The 21960-nt window shown below is 40.7% G+C and overlaps 1 protein-coding gene across 1 annotated transcript; it reads right to left on the bottom strand.

Annotated features, from left to right (window-relative positions):
- Positions 1-7556: 7556 nt before the first annotated feature.
- LOC123506596 (peptidyl-prolyl cis-trans isomerase G-like) lies at positions 7557-21675 on the bottom strand. Its single transcript, XM_045258835.1, has 12 exons — positions 21521-21675; positions 19038-19175; positions 17696-17848; positions 16074-16161; positions 13655-13684; positions 12807-12955; positions 12234-12357; positions 10979-11240; positions 10593-10694; positions 9836-10260; positions 9560-9603; positions 7557-8416 (listed from the first exon to the last, which is right to left on the bottom strand). The coding sequence occupies exons 2-12, from the start codon at positions 19162-19164 to the stop codon at positions 7704-7706; spliced, it is 2217 nt and encodes a 738-aa protein (XP_045114770.1). The 5' UTR covers positions 19165-19175; positions 21521-21675; the 3' UTR covers positions 7557-7703.
- Positions 21676-21960: the final 285 nt, after the last annotated feature.

Below are 21960 nucleotides of genomic sequence, written 5' to 3' on the forward strand. Positions count from 1 at the left end.
GCTGTTGCCCGGATCACAGTAGCGACAGTTTCCAAATTAACTAGGTTATTATTTGAAAAAAAATGTTGCCATCAGAGTGATAATAATACTACTGCAGAGATAGGTAGTACAACTTGTCCCGTACTTGTATTAATAGTAGTAGCAGTAGTAATGATGCAAGTAGGTTCCTCACTGATGGAAAAGCGCGCAATAACTATCATAGATGACATTCTGATCGGAAATGTATTAACCAGGTTACGGCTTGTTACTGTGCGCTTGTTTCTTCATGTAACAACCACCAAGCAAACATAACCAATGTGTCTGGCTGTACGTCTCTTTCCTTACACTGAAAACAACAACAACAACAACAACAACAACAACAACCACTACTACTTCTACTACTACTACTACTACTACTACTACTACTACTACTACTACTGCTGCTTCTGCTGCTGCTACCACCACCACCACCAGTATTTGGTTGCGTGTGCTGTGTTTTGAGGACTAGTTTGCTGCAGCTCTCTCTCTCTCTCTCTCTCTCTCTATATATATATATATATATATATATATATATATATATATATATATATATATATATATATATATATATATATATATATATATATATATATATATATATATATATATATATATATATATATATATATATATATATATATATATATATATATATATATATATATATATATATATATATATATATATATATATATATATATATATATATATCCTTTTAAGCAGATTTTTTTTTATTGAATAAAGACGCATCTAGGCCTGAGTATGAAGAATATGGGCCTATGATTACCAAAAGCACACACAGGACTAATGTCGATCCCGCCGCTCGGCGCGGACCGCTCCCTTCGCCCCCGGCCATTAGCTACGCCACGGTTCACAGTTGTCTACATTTTGAAAAGAGGAACGAATGGGTTTCCAAATAAAGTGATAGATGAGTAGAATAAACTCATTAAGTTAGTGCTGCACTAAGTCATTTTGGAACTTTTATTGGAGTTTAAACAATGTTGTGAATAATGATAGGAATAAACAGACATACAATACCATACTCCATACCGGGAATGTCACACGTAGACACAACCTCTTCCTGCACTAAAATATAACATATAACATAACATAAATAATAGGATAACAAAGGGCCACCAGGGCCCATCTAGGTTATCTTGTATCAGTCGCACAGCGACCTCGTCATCAGTACTTAAAGATACACTTACAAGTACACAATACATTATATACTAATTCTAAATATTTGGCCCATTAACAGGGCTAAGTCCTGCATCGAATTCCTCTACAACCTGTAATCCCCATACATGGGGATCATGTCTTGTTTAACTATAGTAAATTTCTTATAAAAACTATCATGCAGCGCTATACATAATTATAAATCTAATAAATTTAAGTGCTTATCTAATCTGTTTTAAACATTGTCAAACTAGTGCTATTTACAACCGTCTCTGGCAATGCATTCCAGAAGTCTACCACCCTATGACTAAAGAAATATTTTCTTATATCTAACCTGCAGCCTTGCTTTCTAATCTTCCTGCCATGATTTCTAGTCCTACTTCCTCCTCTAAGGTAAAGAAAGATCTCACATCTATGTAGTTTGTATCTGAGAACATTTTAAATAACTCTATCATATCCCTCTTATACATCTCCTCTCAAATGAAAACATGTTTAATTCCTTTAATCTATCTCTATACTCCAGGCGCTTTAATGCTGGTATCATCCTAGTTGCTCTTCTCTGAACTGCTTCTAACATGTTGATATCCTGCCTATAGTGGGGTGACCAGGCCTGTATGCAATACTCTAAATGGGGCCTAACATAGGAATTATATAAGCTACGCACCACTTCCTTACTTTTATAACTAACATTTCTATTTATAAAACCCAGGATCCTATTTGCCCTATTTCTTGCTTCTAAACATTGCTTTGAAAATTTCATAGTCCTGTCTATCACTACTCCTAAATCCTTTCCTTCCTCTACTGCCTCTAGCCAACATCCCTCCATCTCATAGTTAAAGTTTGTGTTGTCTTTACCTAAATGCATAACCTGACACTTTTAGAATTAAACTCCATCTGCCACCTGTCTGCCCATGCTATCAGCCTGTCCAGGTCTCGTTGTATTCTGTAATTGTCCTTTTCACCCTGTACTGCACATGCTATCTTAGTATCATCTGCAAACTTTGATACTTTGCTACTAATTCCTATATCTAAATCGTTAATGTACACCAAGAAAAGAAGAGGTCCTAGCACTGATCCTTGGGGTACCCCACTAACCACTTCCTTCCACTCAGACATTGCCCCATTTAATACTACTCTCTGTTTCCTATCAGAAAGCCATTCACTAATCCAATCAACTAACCTACCCCTATCCCATGTAGTCTCAATTTGTACACTAGCCTCCTATGCGGTACCTTATCAAACGCCTTGCTAAAATCTAGATATATAACATCTATGCTATTTCCATCATCTAACTCCTTGGTAATATATTCTAAGATATCGAGCAAATTTGTAAGACAGGACCTCCCTGATCTAAAGCCATGTTGGGTATCTCTAATTAATCTATTCTCATTTAAATGCTCCCAAATACTACCCTTAATGATTTTCTCTAGTATCTTACATACTATACTAGTTAAACTGATCGGTCTATAATTATTCGCATCATCCTTCCTACCTTTTTTTAAATATTGGAGTAACATTAGCTAACTTCCAGTCCTGAGGTATCTCAGCAAACCTAAGTGATCTTTCAAAGATTAACTTAAGTGCTTCAGAAATACTGTCTACACCCTCCCTAAGTACTCTGGCATGTAGCTCATCAGGACCACTAGCTTTCCTATCGTCTAGTTCAAGAATAAATTTCCTAATAATTCCCGGTTTTATATCAATATTTTCTAAAGCTCTTAAACTACTCGTCGCACTGTTTGTAACAGGATTTCCTATTCTTTCCTAGTAAATACTGAAGAAAATTGTTCATTCAATAATTCTACTATGTCTTCATTTTGATCCACTACTACACCATCTTTTCTGAGTGGTCCAATCCTATCCTTATTTCTTTTATCACTGACCTTGTAATAACTATATAATTTTTGGGATCTTTACTCCCAGCTCTAGCTAGTTTTATCTCTGCCTGCCTTTTACTTTTTTTATAACCTTACTCAAATCATCTCTGACCTGTCTGTACCTAATCAAATCTACATCTTCCCACTTTTCTGCAACTCTCTGTATGCCCTCTTCTTCTCTCTGATCTGGCTACCTATCTCATGAGTCCACCATAATGGCTTCCTGTTTCTCTGCCTTATATCTTTGTAAGGGATACACTGCATCACTATACCCTTTACTACAACCTTAAAAATATCCCACATCTCCTGTGCAGTTTTATTTCCAAAACTATCTTCCCAGTTTACCTCTCCTAATAACTGACGTAACCTACCATAATTGCCTTTCTGATAGTTTGGGACTCTAGTCTTATTCACTATATTATCCCTACTGGAATTAATGATAAATCTAATTATATGATGGTCACTGTTTGCTAAAGTCTCTCCTACCTCAACTTCCTTTAAACAATGCTCAATATTTGTTAGTACTATGTCTAAAACCTTCCTCCCCCTAGTAGGTTTATCTACCATCTGCACTAAATAGTTATCCTGAAAACTTTCCATAAACTTATTTTCACTAGCATCTCCTACCATCCTCTCCCAGTTTACTGACTTAAGATTAAAATCCCTAAGATAATTGTCTGACTAGTACACCCCTATTTATCTCATCTACCATAAGGTTGTCTACATCTGCTGACTGGTTAGGTGGTCTATAAAAGCTCCTACTCTAATAACCTTACTTTTGTTTACTCTAACATCCAGCCATAAGGACTCTACTCTGTTATCTACCTTAATACCATTAACCTGACTGGAAATGAAGGATTTTTTACATAAATAACTACTCCTCCACCTATCCTACCAATTCTCTGGTGTAAATACATAATGTATCCATCTACTTCATATTCTTTCCTATTTTCCTAAACTTTTCCTCATTTACCCATGCCTCTGTGACACATACAACATCTAAGTCCTCCTCAACTATATAACTAGATAACTCGTCCTTCTTGTTCCTAAGACTCCTGGCATTTACATAAAAACATTTAAGTCCTGCTACCTTCCTAGATGCTGTCTCCTTATTTGGAATCCTAATCTTATTCTCTCCTATTTGCACCTGGAAATCTTTCCTAATCTTTTCACTATCTCTGTTTATCCTATCTAATTTATGTCTAGCATCTTTCTTCTGGAATGCATTTGCTACCTCACCCCTACACTCCATCCCAACTCCCCTCCAGACATCCACTCAGCACATCCACACCCTTCCTACTCAGATGCACACCATCCCTAGCATACAAATCCTTCGCCCATAGAACCTATCCCATACATCCACAAAGCTGACACCCACATCCTTACACATCCCTTTTACCCGATCATTCACACCAATGGCTCTAGACAACCATTCCCTGCTAACATACACACGAGGCAAGATTCCTGACACTACACACCTCCTACCACTCTCCCTTATCTTGCCTAACATTTCCCGAAATCTTGCCACTAACTCCTCCGACCCACCTGCTCTGACATCGTTCCCACCTACGTGCAAAACTACTACACCCTCCCTCTCCATCCCCCCAACCCTCTTCTGCACCTCCTCACTCACTGCCTTCACACCTGCACCAGGCATACACACGTTCGTCCTCCTATCCCTGTCTTTCCCACAGAAAGTGCTATCTAAATACCTAACCTGAGAGTCACCCACCACACACACCTGAGGTGTGCTAGGCACAACCATCCTCCTCCTCTCCTCTACCCCCTTCTTTCTCCTTTCACTCACCACAACCACTTCATTCACTCCACTCTCACTCACTCTCCCTCCCTCCAACAAACCGAACCTATTTTCACACTCAACAGGTTTAGTCCTATCCTCCCTAACTGCCTCCGCTTTCCTTCCCTCGCAACCTGCCATCTCTGCCCATCCTGACTACTATCTTTCCCAGTCTGGCTCGCCTGCTCCCTCTTCCCCACTCTGCTCTTCCCGACAGAGGGCCAAGCCACCCTGTCGCCCTCAGAAGGTCCAACCTTCGGCCTAACACTGATCTCCTGCCTAATTTTTTCCACTGCCTCCCCAAGCCTCTTAACCTCCTCCTTCAACTCAAAGATGAGAACTTCGTTCGCACTTTTCCCCTCACTTAGCTTTCTCATTTCCTCTCGTAATTCTCGGTGCTCAAGAATGTCTTGTCTTTGTGGTTGTACTTGTAATCCTTACTGCATCCAGTATGGCTGCCCACCTCCTCTGTCTCTGCACCAGGGCCCACTGAGACCAACCTATCAATACATGAATAAATTAATGATGTGTGGGCCAGCCTGTGAGGGATTCCTGGTGTGATGGATATTAGATTACCTATAGTATCTATAGATCGGCAATTTTCACTGAACTTAAGTAATGATTTATGCTTCAAGATACTTTCTGCTCAAGGCAGTCCCAGAAACTTATGTTGAGAAGTTACTTAAATGCATTCCCTGCTTGAAACATCATCGTGTGGTCACATTGACTGGTCAATGAAGATTACATCCAGCACAACCAGCTACTTACACCTAAGAAACTGTAGCAGTACACGAGGATCAGTTCCAAAAAGGTAACATGGAAAAGATCTCTCTCTCTCTCTCTGATTCCTTTAATATAGTGGGTGGGAGGGGAGGGAGGCAATAATGAGAGAGGGAGCGAGCATAGCCACAAAAAGTGTGAGGGACAAATCTTACTAAATATTCCTTCAGTCTGAAAAGAAGCGGGAGGGGCGGAGATGATGTCCCTCACTCCCGCGCACCTCCCCAACAATCAAAGGGAATTAAGTGGCGGCAGTAGTGATTACATGCCGTTTGTGTGAGTGTTACTTTTACTTTTTTGGCGGCAGTAGTGGTTACATGCCGTGTGTGTGTGTTACTTTTACTTTTGATGCTGTTGCATTTTTTGTGGTAAGGTGTATTACTGTTTAATGTTTTACCAAATTATGTTTATGCAATAAGTTACTACTAATGGTATTGTTAGTACAGGCACAAAACAATAACATGAGACATTGTTGAATTTTAAGTAGCACAATAAGACTATCACATGTCTTAACATGCAATACATGTGTCCTGAAAATGTCTTGGAAACTATCAAATAAAACATTTCCAGCCGTTTGGGTGGCTACCCTCGCCAGCGCCCTGCACCCTCATGTCTCCTCCCCCACTAAAAAAATATATATATATATATATATATATATATATATATATATATATATATATATATATATATATATATATATATATATATATGTATATACATATACTGTATATTAAGGAGGTTAATAGTGCCTTTCAATATTTTATTACTTCTGAGAAGAGCAGCAAACTGGAAGCCCCCGGGCCACCCTGAGCAGCAAAAACACTAGCAACACCACTGTAACTGACCCAGAGAATTTGCTATATCTCTCATACCACTTTAAGATCTCTATCAGATTCCCTTACCTACATTTATTTAGAAGGATCTCTTGGTACAAATGATAGCAGTGAAGATAAGTAAGCTAGATGCATGTACAGCTGCTCCATGACTCAATAGCGAGGCGTATTGGTTCACCTTACCTCTGAGTGATGAGTGTGCACTGTACAGTAAATGGGGAGGAGGATGCCAGAGAAGAATCCATCAGGCAGGAAGACATACAACACTGGTACATTGTAGGAATCAATTCTTTTAATCAATCAAATTCATAAGACACAATTAGCAGTGAATGAAAATCTAAGACATACATAAGAATGCTACAACTAAGAACATAACATTTTCTACGTCTTTGGGAGAAGTCTTAACCAAATAACTCATCAGTCTTACTTTACATTTAAGTTCAAAACATAATAATGGCTGATTATTGTACTGATGGTGTTTCAAACTAAGGATACTTTTTACCATCACAAGGATCAGTACATCCAACCTATTAACTGCTGTGTGACTCCTCAAAAATCAGTAATAACATTCGGTTTGAGTTCATACAAAATTTTTGAAAGGTGCTACTGACATAATGAGACAGACTGAATCGTCTTGTTACTCAGACTTATTACTATGCTAAATAAAAAGTCCTGCTGTAAATTTGATATGATTTTGAACGACACCACTGACAGAGAAAATGGTGCAATATATCGCTTGAATATTTTAACGCCAATGGTTACCTAAACTTTCACATCCAGCAGCTGTCTTGAGTAGTAACTAATTGGAACACTGCCTGTTTTTGTGTTTCCTGTGATTCAAGGAGGGTTCACTCTTGGCAATTTGTGGCTAAACTTTATACTTATCTTTTAATTCTATTTGGGAACTGGCACCTCATTTTTGTTGTCCTTAGCCAATGCTCCTCTTGGAGAGAGACAAAAAAAAAAAAAAAAAAAAAAAAAAAAAAAAAAAAAAAAAAATAAAATAAATAAATAAATAAATAAATAAAAAAATAAATAAATAAAATAAAATAAATAACTAAATAAATAAAATAAAATAAATAAATAAATAAGAAAAAATAAATAAATAAATAAATAAAATAAATAAGAAATAATAATAAAATATAATTAAATAAAAAAAAGTCTTGTCACAAGCAGTCAATGGGTTAGACAAGTACTAAATTTAAGATACCTGTAGTCCACTCAATTGCTTCTACTACTACTGCTGCTGCTGCTACTGCTACTGCTGCTCTTGCTGGAGTCTGAGCGGTGTCGTCTCCTATTCCTCGCCCTATCCCTGCTTCTCGACCTTTCCCTAGACTTCTCTCTAAGCCTGTCCCTTGACCGGTCTCTCCGCTCCCTTGACCTGTCTCTCCTGCCTCCTCTATCTCTGGATCGGTCTCGCCTCTCCTTGGAACGGTCCCATCTGTCCCGGGATCGGTTCCTCCTCTCCCTGGACCAATTCATACGTCTCTCCCTGGAACGATTACTGCGCATGTCCTGAGAACGTCCGGGTCTGTCTCTTGATGGCCTGTACCTCTCCCTGCTCCTGTCTTTGTGGCGTTCATTATGCTCCCTACCCTTGCGTTCTGGGGTGTGGTCTTTGTGGTCCTTTTCAGCTGTGGTTGCATTCTCCTTCTTAGTTTCTACCTCTCTTTCCTGTTCATCAGCTGGGGCGTTCTCAGCTTCTTTCGTCTCCTCCTGAACTTCCTGTCCCGCTGGTGTCTTGTGGTTGGGTTTGGCTGTCTCACTTAATTTCCCATTCACGCTCTTCTTGCCCTCGTCGTCCTCCTCCTCCTCCTCTTCATTGTCCATGGCTTCATAATCCAGGGCTGTTTCATCAAGGTCATCATGTTTGTCTTTCTTGCGAACATCTTGCTGCTTGTGTTTTGTGTCCTCTTGTTCCTTCTTCAAGTCTTTCAGGAGAAGTAAATAGTGTTAGCTACATAGAAGTACTAAAAAGATGGAATGGTGTTGTATAAAATAAGTTTGCACACGATATGTACATTACGGGTTGCTATAGTGACAAAAGGTGTAAAGGTAGCCATTGTTCACCAAGCTATTAACCCCTTCCTTACCGCAGCCACCCCCCCGATATAAACAAAGCGTTCCCCTCCTATACCGCAGCCCCTGCCCGTGAGCGCACGTGCCTCACGGCCAGATCTACACATTATATTTCTTTCTAACTCAGTGTTATGTACTTTTTTCTAAACATATTTTTGTCACTTTATTAATAAAAGAAAATGTAAACATAATCATAAATTGTGCACTAATCATAAATTCAGCACCACACACTCTGCACCTGGTGAGGGTGGCCCTGAGGCAGTCATAACTAGGCTGCTCCCCCTCACTTGCTGAGAGGGTTTCAACACTGCTGTCACTATCACTCTCTCCTATTTCTTTTTCAGGATCATAGTCTGAATCATATTCATCTGGAGAGTCTTCCAGTATATCCTCACTATCTGTCTCATAATTATGATAATCCTCATCGCTGCTACACGAAGCAGACGCCATTATCTCTAACTAGAGGCAATAGAACAGTTTCACCACGGCCGATACTAGAGAACTGATGTTCTTGGGGGGACTGTGGGAATAATATATGTCAAAGAATAGTGATTGGCTTTATAGTTTATGCATGAAAAATTAACTCCGATATTGATTGGCTAGTGGGGGGGGGGGTTTTGTTACGCTGGGGTGGCTAAAAATAACGCCTCCAGTGTTTGTTTGTTTATAGTGAACCACGTGGAGCATGAAAAAGGCAAAATCCGCACTCAGGCCACGGTTATACACGGAAATGTATTGGTGTGGTACGCACGTACCACGGCGGCATCTTGCGGTACCACGAGGTCGCTTTTGCACGTGGTACGCACATACCACAAAACAGTCTTGCGGTAAGGAAGGGGTTAACTTGTATTATGTAATCAGACAGTGAGGAGAGCAAAATAGAGTAAATACCAAGAGAATAAGGAACAGTTACACCAAAGAGTGGATAGGAAAGTTACTTTCACACATACATAAAAATTCAGAGCATTAGTAAATTATTTAGTGGATAAACTTACCATTTTTCTCTGAGTTGTGGTTTTGTTTATGCATTTTTCTTCCCCTGCAAAACAGAAAACAGAAACCATAACATATAGATAAACTGGTACATATTTATCATTCTTAGTTCACAATTAAAATGTATATAACAGCAGCACAAAACTCTTCCCTTTCATCTCTATAAAACTACAAATTTAACTTAAAACAATCAACTGGAAAATTATAACACACTCTTTTTTGACTCCACTAAGACAACCATACAACTGTGCAAGGAAAATTAATGAAGCAAAACTTACACATCACTTGCACCCGATTCAGGTCTTTCCCTCTGACTCTGCAGCTTCTTTCTCAAGTCCTGGTGTCCAAAAGCTCCCTCCTCCCTCTCAGCCTTCCAGTCCACATTCCTCCCTTCCCTGGACTCCTCTTCAGCCCTAGTCCTCTCCTGAGCCTCCCGCCAGTCATGCTCTCCTCCACGCTGCCTTTCCCGTCCGTTCCGCCAGCCCTGTGGAGCTCTTCCGTCTCTAAAGTCTCTCCTCATTCTGGAGTCACGCCAGTCGCCCCTCATGCCCTGCTCTCGCTCACTGTACTTGTTGTCGCCAGGCTTCCCTCCATTCTCCTCATTCTCTCGGTGGCGCTGCTCTCGCCTCTTGCGCCGTTCCTCCATCTCCTGCTGCCTGGCCTGTCGCTCCTGCTCCCGCCTCAGCTTCTCCTCATTCATTTTCTTGTAGGGAGAAGCACAGGGTTCAGGATTTGTGCTACTAAGTCATACTGGTTTGCTATACATGTGAAATAACTTACATTGTTCAGTAGTGGCTGGAGAAAGAATTAGGGAATGAACTTACTACACCAATTTGTACACACATCAGTACCTGTCTCCAAACACCCTGATGCAGCACGAACACTAACACTGTATTCTCAGAAATAAACAAACCTTATGTATCAAGAATCCACACTGTTACATAGTTCAAGTAAAAGTACTGGAGCACATCATAGAAACAGCTGATGTGACCAGTCGATGTGGCAATGGTTTGGTCTGACGTGCTTGGTCTTTACCTGCAGCTGGTCATAGGAGATAGTGCGCCTCTGGGCCTGCCTCCAGTGTGGTGGGGTGCGGCTGCGTGACCGGCTGCGGGACCGGGATGGAGTGCGGTACCGCTAAATATAATCAAATCATCAGCAATTTGTTTACTTTTTTTTTCATCATAGTTAAATATAATTTGTCATGATGTTTTTGCGATCTTCACTCATGTAAATCAGGACTAATACCACCATATTCTAATTCCCAAGTTAAATATCAGTAAACCAAACATCTAAATGATCACAAGCTTTCTGGAAGTGGATGTGATAACTGGTATTGCAATTGAGGGCAAGGAAGTGCCAGTAAACAAACACATTTGGGATATCTAGATATGAGGAAGAATACATGAGCCAATCCTCACCAGGGAGCCTCGGCCTTTGACCTTGCGGCCGCTCTTGGTGTAGGCTCGCACTGTGGAGCGTGGCCGGTCCCTGCCTCTGTCAGCCCGGCCCTCCTCATCGTTGTTCTCCGGTCCAGCACGGTACAGGAACCGGTTTTTGGGGACGTCTGGTATCTCATCAGGGTTAATAATTGACACAGAAACCAGCGGGTGGCTCTTCATCTTGGCCGTGTCCCCGCCTGCCTCCGAGCCGTCGTCCTTCACCTCCCCCTCCTCACCGGAGCTGATGAGTCCATTGACAAAGCAAATATACACTAGAAAGTACTACACATTACTATCATCATCGCTAGTGTCTCAGTATTCTTTGTAGGAAGATTGCGCTGATGAGTATCATTCCTCTCACTCTTCTTGCCTTTCACACACACACCTGTCTCTCATCCATATTCACTAATGCCTGTATCACACGGTCACGTATACCCGCGACAGCGTGTCGCGCGACCAGTATGTTCGACGATCAGATCGCAGGAAACATAGCACACGGCGTTGATCTTCCATCCGAGACCTTCACCACCACCACAACAACAAACCCGGGTGGAGTGCCACTGAACACAATGGACCCAGTTGACCACACTATCTTAGCTGTTGGACTTTATGCAATTGCACTGCAAGAGCAGAACAAACGAAAAAGGAAGGTAAGGATTTGGACGCGAAGGTGGCTAGTCCAGCACTTGTGGTGGTAAACAAATCAAAACAAAATCCGATACTATCTGTAGGTAATTAATACATATCGTATAAGTGATGGGTATGCAAATCATGAAAAATTACAGCATTATATTGATGATATATGCCAAATAAAGCATTATAAAAAATAATTCAGTATTTTTGTGGAGCATGTTCATTATAGTCTTTCCACGACGGTCTTCCAGTCGCGAGAAATGGACAACGGTCTTGGATCATTCCCGATGACCCGCTGTCCTCTGAAAATCAGCGTTTCTGCGACGCAGTCGTTGATATTCCAGACGCACAACACGCTGTCACGGGTATACGTGACCGCGTGATACAGGTATAAGGGTCACTCATGCACCCATTGCCATTTTCTCCATAAGGCCACACCAGCTAAGAATGCCTGCCTCAAACCCCTCCACATTTCATTCTCTCATCCCTACCTGACACAATGGGTTCATCATGCAAACCTGTACTACTTCCACCAGCTTTGCCCATCCCTTCCCTGTGCTCAAAGGGAATCATAGTTTGCTCATACACACACTTAACTAACCTCTCATTCTTCTTGTGTTTCTGCTTCTTTTCTTTCTTCTTCTTCTTCCTTTTCTTTTTCTTATCCACATCAGAATCGGACTCTGATGATGAAGCAGCTTCTTTCTTCTTTTTGCGCTTCTTCTCTGAAAAAAAAGCACCACATTTTACGGAAATGTTTACATAAGCACAAGGAAATATTGACTCTTGGGTCCTTGGTTTGAATTCCACAGTAAGTTGGTCACTTCAGCCACCACTGAGCAGCTGGAGATCATGTGCATGACACCAACCAAGCCATCTTCAACTGTAAAATGCATCATGGAGATCAGCAGCATTGGTGAGGTGGACATAATAAAAGTGAACTGTTTTGTTGCATATCATTTAGGGATGACAGAGTGACAATGTTGGCAAACCCTTAAATCATCAATACAAACTGAATAAAGAAGAGATTTAGTTTTGCAGTAAATGCTAACACTCTTTCCTTCCTTTATGTTGAAACAATCAGGACACTGGTTAATCCTTGCAATAGCAGAGTGATGGGTGGCCAGAACAATCAATAGGGGAGCTGAGCTGAACACCACTACTTTGTTGTTACCTTTGGTCTTCGCTCTCTGCAGCACTAGCTCTCCACAGTCGGAAATCACCGCCGGTTGCAAGGGGCGGCTGCGGTTATCCACGGGCAGGTTCTCAATGGCCACCACCACCTCCTGGCCGCTGACCACACGCCCAAACACCACGTGCTTCCTGTTCAAACAGATCCCACCGTAAGATTCCACACACTTCAAATCGCATGTTGTTTTTAACCTTCCTTCTCTTACTATGTATACAGCAATGTGAACAGTTTTTGAGCAAAACAAATTATTACTGAAGCAAATTTTCCTGCAGCAATGTGAACAGTTTTTGAGCAAAACAAATTATTACTGAAGCAAATTTTCCTTATGTTCAATACAGATTGAGAGTTTTCTGTCTTAGCAACTTCCACAAGAAAAGTCTTTAGAAAATTGAGGCTTTGAAAATATAATAGTGAACTATATCAATCCATCAATTAAAGGACTTGAATATGCAGTAAACCCTCAACATAATGAATGATTTTGGAGAACACCAGTTTGTCTTCTGGATGAAAAGTTAGTTTGTAATTCATAATGATTTTTACAGTTATTTAGTGAGTCCAAGAGTTGATCAATGTGATCATCTATATTGTGCATGAAGGCAGCATTCATCAGCCATAGCAGTGTCATGTTATTTCTGAGATTTAGGGGATATTATAAAATAGAATATGTTTCTAATTCCATTTCACAGGGGTTGGTGACTGGTCCCTTGTTGCAGCCAGCAACTAAAGTGACGACCAACTAGCCACATGTAACAACTACTCATGAATGCCATTGTATGAGGGTTTACTGCACACTGTCAACAGAATTACCACTGCTGCTAACTGCTACTCACCCATCAAGGTGCGTCGCTGGCTGGGTTGTTCTACAGGAAGGACAAAACGATCATTACGGTAGAATAACGAAGCATGAATGTCTGACACAGTGATAAAGGAGGCACGGGGTGGATGTCAGCCAGCACCCGGTAGCCGTGGTCTTGCTGGCTGAGTGTGGGGAGAACACTGAGTTACTGCCTGCTAGTGCTGGGGGGCTGGGGCAGGGGGACCATCCAAACAGATGAGCCAATATGCTCTTAACTAAACTGTCTTTTCTTTATCAGTGGGACTGCCTAACAAACCCAATACATGAAACAAGATGATCCTGGCCAACAAACACACATATATTCATCAGTGGATCAATTGAACAGATGAAACAATGTGCTCTTAACTAAGGGATCTTTTCCTCACCAGTGGAAAAGTTTAGTGAATCAAAAAGATAAACCAAAATTGTCTTATTGTTTCGCTAATCAGTAAGAAAGGTACCTAAAGTTTTCTTACTTGAATGACTAGGAAAACAATAAATAAACACATTCATTCATTGATAAAAAGTTTTTATATCATTAGAGAAAAATAGCACAGATAGTTTACCATTCTTCATTTTCTTCCACCAATCTTAGTTTCTTTGCATGAAGCTTAAAAAATGGGCTAACCAGAGCGAGGACTTCATCATGTACTGCATGGAACAAATGACGCCCAATGAAAACAACACCCAACAACAACATGGTTACTTGAATGAAGCTAAAACATGGCAAGGAAGCTTCAATCCAAATACTTGAGCAAAATCTTCTGAAAGTGAAATGACTGTGATTATAAGAGAAAATACTTCACGGGATGGTCTGAGCCACAGTGAGTTGTGATGACAGTATTGGTGATGAGGGTAAGTTTGTGTCCGGTATATGTAAGTGAGGAGGAGCCGTCCTCTCCTTCACTTGTGGCTCATGGTGAAGAAGGAGTGAAAGAAGGAATATTAGAAGCAAAGAACAAAGGGATTAAAAGGGAAAGTGCAATAAAGAAGACTAATAACAATAACAATAATAACAAATATAACAATAATAAAAATAATAATAATAATAATAACAATAATAATAATATCTCACAGGAAGGAGACCACACTTACACACATCAACTTCAAGAAAACAAACACCCAATGAAAAGCTGTCATATAAATACACAGGACTACCACCACCACCACCACTTCCCACCCTACAAAATGTCTAGAAAGGCACTCACTAACACTGCTCAGGTACACACCACACTTGCTGCCAAACATAAGGAATGACAAGAGCACAATAAAAGGCCAGATGAACTATAATGTAACTCTTAACTCACACAATACTGGGACATATTTTTACCTTGAGATTTGTGTACAACTGGACCATTTTATTGACATTAGAAAGGATCTATGGAGGTTGGAAGATTAATGGCTGCAGTCTTCACTATTTTGACCCCTTCAGTACTGAGACACATTTTTACCTGAGGTTTGTGTACAACTAGACCATTTCATTGACATTAGGAAGGGTCTATGGAGGTTGGAAGATTAAAAGCCACAGTCTTCACTGTTTCAACCCCTTCAGTACTGGGAAATATTTTTGCCTTGAGATTTGTGGATGATTAGACCATTTTATTGACATTAGGGAAGGATCTATGGAGCTTGGAAGATTAATGGCCACAGTCTTCACTATTTTAACCCCTTCAATACTGGGACACATCTTTACCTTGAAATTTGTGTACAACTAGACCATTTTATTGACATTAAGATGGGTCTATGGAGATCATAAGATTAAAGGCCACAGTCTTCACTATTTCAACCTTCAGTACTGGGAAACATTTTTACCTTGAGATTTGTGTATGACTAGACCATTTTATTGATATTAGGAAGGGCCTATGGAAGCTGAAAGATTAATGGCCACAGCCTTCACTATTTTAATCCCTTCTGTACTGGGACACATTTTTACCTTGAGATTTTTGTACGATTATACCATTTAATTGACATTAGGAAGGGTCTATGAAGGTTGGAAGATTAACAGCCACAGTATTCACTATTTCAATCCCTCACATAAGTTTTAGAAGCAGCATAAAATCACAAGAAATTAAGCAGAATGGATATGAAAATGCACTGTGGTACTGAAGGGGTTAAAAGCTACAATATATTTTTGCAAAGAATAATTGTGATATCTTGTAACTTCTTGATCATTTGTCCTGTTTCTGTTCAAAATTAAGCAACACAGGAGCCAGTAATGGACAAAATAATGAAGACAAGACCTAAACAATGCAATATAATTTTGACATCACTTCAACTCCAGCACCACTACAGCAACTGATGGAGACTTGAGGCTGAAACAAATTGGTGTATGACACGTAATGGTGAGAATATAACACTTTACAACATTTGGTGGTGTGAAAACAATGTTAGGTAAAGCAGCTCGGCATACTCACATGAAAAACTGAGAGCCATTGGTGTTCTTCCCTTTGTTGGCCATGGACAGCAAGAAAGGCTCCTCATGGTGAAGGTCAAAGCTTTCATCTGAGTGAATGAGAGAGAGAGAGAGAGAGAGAGAGAGAAAGATATGAGCCTGTAACTTCCATGAAAAGTCCACATATTTATATAAAAAAAGAAGGATGCTCTATTAACAGGAGAGAGAGAGAGAGAGAGAGAGAGAGAGAGAGAGAGAGAGAGAGAGAGAGAGAGAGAGAGAGAGAATTACTGTTAATCTGAAAGCCTAAAAGAAGGAAAGAAACCCCTTCCCTTACTGAAGGAAAAGGAGTGACTTAGATCCACAACAAATAAAAACACCATATATTTCAATGCAAACAGAAAAAAAAAGACTAAAAATGTTGATGCATATAGAAAGCAATGTTAAATCAATGTGCGTGTGCGTGTGTGTGTAATTCACCTTACCTCGGTCGCCTGCTGGTCACCCAGCCAGTCTTCCCCATTACAGAGCGAGCTCAGAGCTCATAGACTGACCTTCGGATAGGACTGAGACCACAACACACTCCACACACCGGGAAAGTGAGGCCACAACCCCTCGAGTTACATCCCATACCTATTTACTGCTAGGTGAACAGGGGCCACACATTAAGAGGCTTGCTCATTTGCCTCGCTGCGCTGGGACTCGAACCCGGCCCTTTCGATTGTGAGTCGAGCGTGCTAGCCACTACACTACGCGGGGTGTGTGTGTGTGTGTGTGTGTGTGTGTGTGTGTTTCACTGTTTGATCTGCTGCAGTCTCTGACGAGACAGCCAGACGTTACCCTACGGAACGAGCTCAGAGCTCATTATTTCCGTTCTTCGGATAGGCCTGAGACCAGGCACACACCACACACCGGGACAACAAGGTCACAACTCCTCGATTTACATCCTGTACCTACTCACTGCTAGGTTAACAGGGGCTACACGTGAAAGGAGACACACCCAAATATCTCCACCAGGCCGGAGAATCGAACCCTGGTCCTCTGGCTTGTGAAGCCAGCGCTCTAACCACTGAGCTACCGAGCGTGTGTGTAATTCACTGTTTGATCTGCTGCAGTCTCTGACGAGACAGCCAGACGTTACCCTATGGAACAAGCTCTGAGCTCATTGTTTCCGATCTTCGGATAGGCCTGAGACCAGGCACACACCACACACCGGGACAACAAGGTCACAACTCCTCGATTTACATCCCGTACCTACTCACTGCTAGGTGAACAGGGGCTACACGTGAAAGGAGACACACCCAAATATCTCCACCCGGCCGGGAAATCAAACCCCGGTCCTCTGGTTTGTGAAGCCAGCGCTCTAACCACTGAGCTACTGGGCGTGTGTATGAGAAAGAAAGTATGTGTGTGTGTGTGTGTGTGTGTGTGTGTGTGTGTGTGTGTGTGTGTGTGTGCATACCAATCATACAAGCCAACCAACCTCAACTAAACCACAAAAACAAAACAAAAGCATACAATTACAAGAGGAAAGGAGCAATACTAATGAAAGCAACCTTAGGAAAATACAAAATTAATGGCACTAAGACACAAAACACTCCAATGAGATACAGGTCTGAACACTTCACAGCTTCACAGACTCACCTTCAAACTGGCCCCCATAGATGGACTCCCCGCCTGTCCCATTCCCAGCTGAGAAGTCGCCAGCCTGGATCATAAAGTCCTTGATCACCCTGTGGAACTTTACCCCACGATAGTGCAAGGGCTTCTCTGTGGTAGCCCCATTTCCCATCTCCCCTAAAAGGTAAAATGGTAGAAATTTAGGCTTTCAAAACATTGGATCTTATTACAAGAGAGGTTTCAATATATTTATACATTCCATTCCTTTGGCTAACTCTCTTGGACCTGCTTGTGAACTGGCATCTCAGTGGGCCTTCTTGCTTCACCTCAAGCCAGATTTCTTCTCATACATGAAAAAAAAAAAAAAAAAAAAATTTATTGACAGGATGGTGGTGGAAATAAGGTTCTATAAGGAGAGTGCCATGGGTAGAGCTGGTGGTGGATGAATACACACATAACCTTTACACCAGGGTGAATACCGACACATAATCTTTACAAAGACTACCATGCTTACACCTTCTTCTTCATATGACCTTATTCACCCTGTGCAGTAAGGTCAACCACTAAACTTAACTTCTTCCATCCGTTTCTATTCATTGCGTCCTCTTGTTGTCGTCCCAAGTTTATTCAAGTCACCCTTCAGCATGTCTTTCCATCTTATTCTCTGTCTACCCACACTCCTTCAACCCCATAGCTAGTACAAGCATTGCCTTCTTCACTAGTTCCTCCTCATCTCTCCTTTTTCACATATCAAAGTATCTTAACCTTGCCTCTCTTGTTTTTTCTGTCATGTTACACCCCATACATGCTTCTTATATCTTTACTTCCTCTCCTTTCCAGCCATCTATCTCACCATCCTCATCTCCATTCTCTGCAGAATATCCTCTCCTCTGCCTACACCTACTGGCTTTTTTTTTTTACCTTTCCTTCTATGTAAGAGAAGAAATTCTAGCCAAGGACAAAAAAAAAAAAAAAAAAAAAAAAAAAAAAAAAAAAAAGATGCCAGTTCCCATGGCAGTCTGAGAGAGTTAGCCAAAAGAATGGGATTAATGTCTTAAAACCTCCCTCTTCAATGAGATAAGGATAAGATGGAAATATATACAGAAGCAATTAAGCAGGGAGATCTAGAGTTTGCAGCAGCTTCCCTAATATTCTTCATTTCTTCAGTACTGGAACACATCTCTATCATGAATTGTTGGTGTGATTAGACAATTTACATTAGGAAGGGTCTATGGTGGTCAGATGATTAATGGCTAGAGTCTTCACTATCTTAATCCCCAACATAAGTTTCTGAAGCTGAAATTGCCAAGTATGAAAACACATCCTGGTACTGAAGAGGTCAATGTTCAGGGAATGGGATACTCACCGGTGCACAGAGCTCTGAAGTTCTCGCATGTCTTGGGGCACGCATCGCTGAACAGCTCAAAGATGACGCGACCGGAAGGGATGCCGTCAATCTCAATGTCAAAGAAACAGCGGACTTGGTGGCCCATCTTGGCCTCACCTGTGAGAGAGTGGGCAGTGACACCTCAACACAACAGGTAACAGGCAAAGAAAGGTGATACATGGAAGAAGGGAGAAAATAACAAGTAATAAAAAAAGGTGATACATGAAAGAAGGGAAAAAAAAAAATAAATAAATAAATAAAAAATAAGAAAAAAAAAATAAATAAATAAATAAATAAATAAAATAAACATATGCAAATAAAAAAAATTGAAAAAACTCAAAATAACAGGTAACAAAGAAAAATGATACATGGATGAAGGAAGAAAACAACAAGTAAAAGGTAAAGAAAGGTGATACGTGGAGAAAAAAAAAAAAAAAAAAAAAAATGCAAATCAAAGAAAACAAATGAAAAGAAAAAACTCAGATGTCAAAGGAAGATAACACATGGAAGGAAGGAAAAAGAAGAAAAATAGGCTCATTTACAGTTTGAACCAGCCATGGAGTCTGATGTGACTCATGGTTTTCTGGTGAGAAGTGTAATGAAGTGATTGATGGACCACTGTGTGTCATTTCCAGAGCTAGTTAACGTTTTTTGAACTATAAATCTTTTGACCTTCAACTTATGCTCACCTCTCACTCCCAACCATATTGCATGACCTATCAGAAATTGTGTCTTTTGGGTGGGGGCGCATTAACTTGGATGTGTTGCAGAAAAGCTCAGAAATTAAGAAAATCACATAAAAAAACTGATAATATTTTGATGGTGGAGGTGGTGGCTGAATATGTGGTACCAGCGAGTGTTGTCTTGTTTGCAAGGAGCAGTATTATCCACGCTGGCTTCCTGAAAATCACATAAAAACTGAAAATATTTTGATGGTGGAGGTGGCGGCTGAATACTTACCAGTGAGTGTTGCCTTGTTTACACGGAGCAGTGTTATCAACACTAGGCTTCCTGCTGTGTCCGTCACACCACAGCCCCCATGGGAGACTAAACAATCCCAACCTTAAAACCTTCTGACCAGAAGGGGCATTGCTTTGGGTCCGAAGGGTCTCCAAGCGCACGGATTCGAATCCTGTCCATGGTCTGAGTGTAGGTTGGGCTTCCTAATTCAGGGCAATGGTTTTCTAACGGGTGGGCTTTGAGATAGGAGGAACCACAAAAAGTATCCCCTTTCCCCCATAAATCCCTGTGAAAAGCCTATATGGTATTTAAAAAAACAAGCTCAGCTAACCTAACGTAATGCTACTGGTCCACAGTGTTCTGAAGACATATCAGCAGTGCGTGTTGCCTCAACTAGGTCAGGTCAAAAGTTAGGGTATCATGTTGGGTTTAGTTAGTGACCCTTGGGAGGTCCATTGGGTTTGTTTAGTCTCCCTTGGGCCTGTGGTGTGATGGACACAGCCAGAAGCACAGCGTGGACAGTGATGCTAGGTCAAGTTGTGAGCTTTACCCTAAACACATCCTTAATATTACCCTGTAGCATGGACAGTGATGCTAGGTCAAGTTGTGAGCTTTACCCTAAACACATCCTTAATATTACCGTTTGCTTTAAAATTAGCATGTTTATTAAAGATCACTTATATGCATGTACATGTAAGAAACATCACCATAATCTGTAAGGTGATAAAATATTACCCTGATAGTGCTCAAATTCCTCTAAAGCAAGGTATTTACCCTGCACCGACCAGCACTGAGCAGGGACAACACTGCTCTGTGTAAATATGAACAAATATGAAAACTTTGATGTATAGCAACAATAATGAAAACGAATTGTGCACCTAATTTCACTTATGACCTGAAATAGTATGCCTACCTAATATAAGCTAGAAATTATCGTAGGTGTCGTAAGCTTTAGATGATCATTTTGGGAAAAAAGTATATGAAATAATATCAATATTCATTAGAATTGTTATTGTACTCCTTTTTTGTTTTGTTTTTTGTGAATTCACTAAAACTAAACAAAGCAGCGCCGTACTCAGCCGCCGCCGCCATCAAATTCCATTTTTTTTTTTTTTATCTGATTTTGTACTTTCGATATTTTCCGCAACGCACATCACTGGAATTAATGGTCCGCCCACCCAGACACCCGATTTCCCACAGGCCTCCCAAGATGGCTGGGAATGAGAGGTGGGCATACGTTTGGGATTTCAAAACGTCATAACTCAAAAAAATATTAATTCACGCCCAAAATGACACACATTACTCCATCAGCCACTCCCACCAGAAAACCAAGAGTCACATCAGTGTCCATGGCTAACTCAAACTGCAGATAAACCTTACCAGACAACCAGAGAAGTAAATAAACACACACAAGGATTCACAAACATCGCCTAGTCTAAAAATATTGAAATTTCGTCCTTAATTAATATCTGCAGGTTAGTTACTCCCCGCCACACGCTTACCTGTATGTGGGGCGGCCAAGTATATTCCCCCTGGTATGGCTTGGCCCAGAACTTGCTTGTATTTACGCAGAGATTGATAATATATCCACAGAATTCCGGCTTACCCTCACGCGCGGATGCCATTAGAGGTCGCGGGTACAATTATTTTTAAATTATTAATTTCTTTACTTATATTTGCCACTCAGTAACGCCTTCAATTTGTTTGGTAAATATGCAAGTCTAAAATTGACTCCAACTGCATTTTACTAAGTGATACTAGATTCCATATTTTTATATAGAGATCGCTGGTATCGTTTTCTTTTTTACATACTAAGTTATTTATTTTTGTTCACCACAGTAATGAATTGAATTTATCTGATGAAAGATACGCCACTAAAATTGAATGATTACTTGGCTCACAACTGAGAAGACCCGGGTTCGAGTTCCGGGCGCGATTAGGC

The sequence above is a fragment of the Portunus trituberculatus genome, chromosome 20 (genome assembly GCF_017591435.1).
Source record: "Portunus trituberculatus isolate SZX2019 chromosome 20, ASM1759143v1, whole genome shotgun sequence".
Taxonomy (NCBI): domain Eukaryota; kingdom Metazoa; phylum Arthropoda; class Malacostraca; order Decapoda; family Portunidae; genus Portunus; species Portunus trituberculatus.